General features: G+C 38.6%; 1 protein-coding gene across 1 annotated transcript; it reads right to left on the bottom strand.

The window, feature by feature from the left end:
* Nucleotides 1-3509: 3509 nt before the first annotated feature.
* LOC142164285 (uncharacterized) lies at nucleotides 3510-4130 on the bottom strand. Its single transcript, XM_075222031.1, has one exon. The coding sequence runs from the start codon at nucleotides 4128-4130 to the stop codon at nucleotides 3510-3512; it is 621 nt and encodes a 206-aa protein (XP_075078132.1).
* Nucleotides 4131-4661: the final 531 nt, after the last annotated feature.

Below are 4661 nucleotides of genomic sequence, written 5' to 3'. Positions count from 1 at the left end.
TTCACCAATTCCTCCTTCCTTCAAGGCTTTTACAAATTCAACAACAATTTCAGCCTCACGCTCTAGAATATTAGATCTATCATGTTCCCTTTCAGTTAAACTTCCATCAAAAACTACCAAAGAATTCTTGGGTTTTTGATTATGATGAAGTTAGGTTTTTGGAAAGTGAGAGAGTTGAGTTCACTTCTGGAATATTTGGAAAGAAGGATTATTTTGAGACAAGGTTGATTTTGGTTTTGAAGAAAAGAATCAGTTTTATTTGGTTGTAAGATAGAGAAGTGCCTTTTTGGGGTAATAGGTCAGTTTAGAAAAAGGTTTAACATTTTTGGACTTCAGAAGTTAGGAGGAGAGGCAGGAGAAAGGTAGAAACAAATTAATGACATGACACTTCAGCAGCTTAAAAGGCATATAAGTATTGGAGAGACTGCTAACCTGAGTCACAGGAACCAGGTTCCGTGACGGTTTTTGAAACTTTTGAGTAAAGACTCCTAGAAGTGCAAAGTCACTCTTACTTTTTTGTGTCCTAAAACTGCCATATGTGTATACCTGTAACAATATAGATTTGAGTTAGATGTCGCCGAAATATACTTTTTAGCATTGTACCTTTCCTTCTTAACATAGTCAATCATCGAGGGACTAGGTCCTTGGTTGAGCTTGATCAACCCCAACTCCAGACGATTTCTTTCAAAAATGTTACCTGCTCAGCGCCTTGGTAAAGATGCTTGCTACCTGAACCTTCATCTTCCAGAACTTTATACAATCAGAACCTTTTCAACATTGTACCTGAGAAAATGGTGTCTGACATCAATGTGCTTGGTTCTTTTGTGTTGAACTAGGTTCAAGCTGTAAATCCACCAAAGTCCTCAAGATGTTACTTGATCTGTACTATTTGATCCCAACAAGAAGCAGCAACCACGTATTCAGCTTTAGCAGTAGGAAAAGCCACACAGTTTATCTCTTTGTGCCCCATTAGATCAAGCATGACCCCAGAAAATGTGCCGTTCCAGAAGCACTCTTTCTTAGAACTAGGTTGAATACCAGAATCTAAGGATGTGATTACATTTTGAAGGGATGTGAACTCTTTTACTTCTAGTTGGATACTTGAACTTCAAAATTTGATGGACTAGGTTCTTCATTTGTGAATCATCATTGACATCAATAGAATTATGACTTCCACTATTTTGTTCGGCATCAGGAGTACCTAATGCTGCATCAACACCCCTATGTTCAGCTCAAGTCGAGGTGATAAAGGGACCAGGTTCCTTTGTGCCTTTTGGAGATTCTACTGCATCTCCTTCATCCTTATGCTTGACTTGACTTATCAAATCAGTCTTTCCATTTGCAATATTTATAGCTTCACCAGGAGCATTTGTGAATTCTCCATCTTTATCTTCTTTGTTTTGTGACCCTTTTGCAACCATTGTTGATAGCACCACATTATACATTCAAAGGCTCTCGGGTAAGTCAACTTGGCTTTTCTCCCATTGAGTAGTTCATAGAGAGACTTCTAGAGAAGGGACCTGATCATGCACATGTTAATCAAGTAGCAAGCAGTGTTGACTGCTTCAGCCCATGAACCAGGTCCTTCATAACCAATTTATTCAACAAATAAAACTCACATGCCTAGTCATCTCCACCATAACTCAGCATCATCATCAACGACACTTAGGCATGTTAGATCACCACCGTGCAGGGACTTAAAATCAGCAATGTAAACATTCTTGTTTCTTTTGGCCATAAGCACCACCTCACCAGTCACAAGATTTGTGACTGTGCATATCTTAGACAAGAATTCCACTTTATTTCCCTTGTCACATATTTGAGAAACACTCAACACTATACTTCAGGCCATTGACATAGTACACGTTCTCAATTGAGTGAGTGAGTGACTTCCCAATCCTTCTTACTCCTAGAGTGTACCCCTTTTAGCTATTTCCAAAGGGTACACTCTCTCCTTGCAGGGCCTTAAGTGAAAGAAAATCATTTGTACTTCCAATCATATACTTTGAGTAGCCGCTATCCATGTACCATTATAGGTTGCTCCCTTTCACTGTTCCCTGCATAAGAAAATCAGAAGTTAGACTTAGGAACCCAAACGAGTTTGGGTCCCTTGTAATGATAGAACGGGTGGATCAAACTTCTTTTTGCCCATGCAAACAACACATATTTTCTTTTCTGGGAACCAGGTTCCTCATCAATATACCTCTTTTCAACAAAAACTTTATTATTCTGCAACGACTGAATATTAACTTTACAGGAGTCATTGCAATGATAAAAGGGGTGAATGAGGGCTCTTTTGGTCCAAGCAGGCATTATATGTTTTTTATGTGAAGGACCAGGTTCCGTAGCAACAGTTACTTTTTCAGCAAAACTTTATTTTTCTGTTGAGACTGAATTCTAAACTTACAATTTTCTTTAAAGTGCTTAGTGTCTCCACAGTGAGTGCAACGCCAATTGTCAGATACAGTAACGTACTTGCTATAAGGGTTGTAGGGAGCCTTTTCCCTTTGGAACCCGATTCCCTGCTAGTTTCCTCCATTTTTGTGTACAAGGCAGTGATAGCATCAGAGGACTAGGTCCACTTAGGTGATTTTTCAAGATCACTTTTCACTCTTCCTAGTTCTTCCTGAAGTTGACTTCACTAAATTTAACTCACTTTCAATCTTAATGTGTGCCTCACTTGCAACTTCCTTTCCCTTTTGATAATTCTGAGGCCTACTTTTCATTTTAAGTTCCCCAATTGTTTCCTTTAAGTTTACAACTACCACCAATAGGTCATCTCTCTCGTGCTCAATGTTACTCTTAGTTAAAACCTTTTTTTCTTTCTTCATGCTCTCAATTGTTTCCTCTAAGTCTACAATGGAAACTCCCATATAATCCCTCTCTTGTTAAATGCCACCAGTTTCTTCTATTAAAGAAATTTTCTCATTAATGAGGCTGTGATAGGCATCAATCAACACATTTTCTAAGGACCTCAATTTTTTCTTAGAGTAAGTTTTCAAATTTCTTTGAACATCAAGAAAACTTACCTCATCTTCCTCTTTGTCCTCATCATCATCAGATTTGGCCATGAGTGCAAAGATTGACTCATATTCTGAAGATCCATTGTCAGCAACCATCATATTTTCACCTTCAGATTCACTAGAGGAATTTCCCCAATCAACCAGGGCTTGCTTCAACATGTTGTTAGCAGCATCTCTTCTTTTGAACTTTCTGTCAAGGACCTGGTTCCTTTTAGTAGCCTTTTCAGTGTTGGTTTTGTAATGATCCTACATATGAAGAGGATAGTCTTTAATGAAGTGTCCAAACTGTCCACAGTTATGGTAACAATCGTTTTCTTTGAAATTCCTGCTAGAACTCCTTTTCTTTGGAATCCCACCATTTTTTTGAATCATCTTTTGGAATCTTCTAGTGAGATACTCCATGCCGGATTAATCACTACTTGAGTCTTTGTTGGCAGCCTTGAGAACCAGGTTCTTCTCCTTCTTGGGCTCTCTTCTTTCAAGATCCTACTTTCTCTTCATCTCATAAGTTTTGAGATTTCCAGTGAGTTCATCAATGGTCAGCTTCTGCAAATCCTTGGTTTCAATGATAGAATTTACTTTACTTTCCCAAGAACCTAGCAAAACACTGAGTATTTTTAGGACCAACTTGTTTCTTGGGATGACTTCACTAAGGGAGTGAAGCTCATTGATAATGGAGGTGAAACGTGTGTGCATATCTTGAATAGACTCATCCTCCTTCATCTTAAAAATCTCATACTCAGTAGTAAGCATATCAATTTTGGACTGCTTAACCTGAGTAGTTCCCTCATGGGCAGTTTGAAGAGCTTCCCAAATCTCCTTAGCAGACTGACAAGCTGAGATGCGATTGTACTCATCTGGTCCGATACCACAAACAAGAATCTTATTTTCCCTAAAATTATTCTCAATAGCCTTTCTATCAGCATCATTATACTCTTTTCTTATTTTTGGGACTGTAACTATTCCCTCACCACCAGTTTTCATAGGAACAAAAGGTCCATCACAAATTACATCCCACAGCTCTGAGTCCTCAGCCATAATGAAGTCATGCATTCTTGTTTTCCACCAACCATAGTATTGGCCGTTGAATCTTGGTGGTCTGTACATTGATTGTCCTTCCTCAAAGTTGGGTGGAGCAGCCATTGAGATCCTTTCTAGGTATTAACCTTTTAGAAAGAACCCGCTCTGATACCAATTGTTAGAAACTAAGCGTCCACCAGACTATATAGAAAACCGGGTTCTCTGTGAGTTTCCACTGAAAATACTGAGTAACCTAACTGTATAGCGATCTGGTCCTATATCAGTTTGGTATAGTGCTAACTGTGGTACCAGTATATAGATGGGACACAAGATAAGTTCCCACTATATAGAGAACCATATTCTCTAGCAGTTTCTATTGTAAGGAACAGACTATGCAACCAATTAGTACAGGGAATCAGGTTCCCTAATTGTTACCACAGTAGCTCGACAGTAAGTAAAAAACACAAAGGATATTTTTTACGTGGAAAAAACCCAACTCAAGGGGACAAAAACCACGGCCTACACTTGTAGGCATTAAACTTCACTAACTTGTAAACACATATTCCAAGCCACTTTGTAATACCTCTATTACAAAGGATTCAACTCAACTAACTTGTG

The sequence above is a fragment of the Nicotiana tabacum genome, chromosome 1 (assembly GCF_000715075.1).
Source record: "Nicotiana tabacum cultivar K326 chromosome 1, ASM71507v2, whole genome shotgun sequence".
NCBI lineage: Eukaryota > Viridiplantae > Streptophyta > Magnoliopsida > Solanales > Solanaceae > Nicotiana > Nicotiana tabacum.
This window is presented reverse-complemented; position numbering and strand designations above follow the sequence as displayed.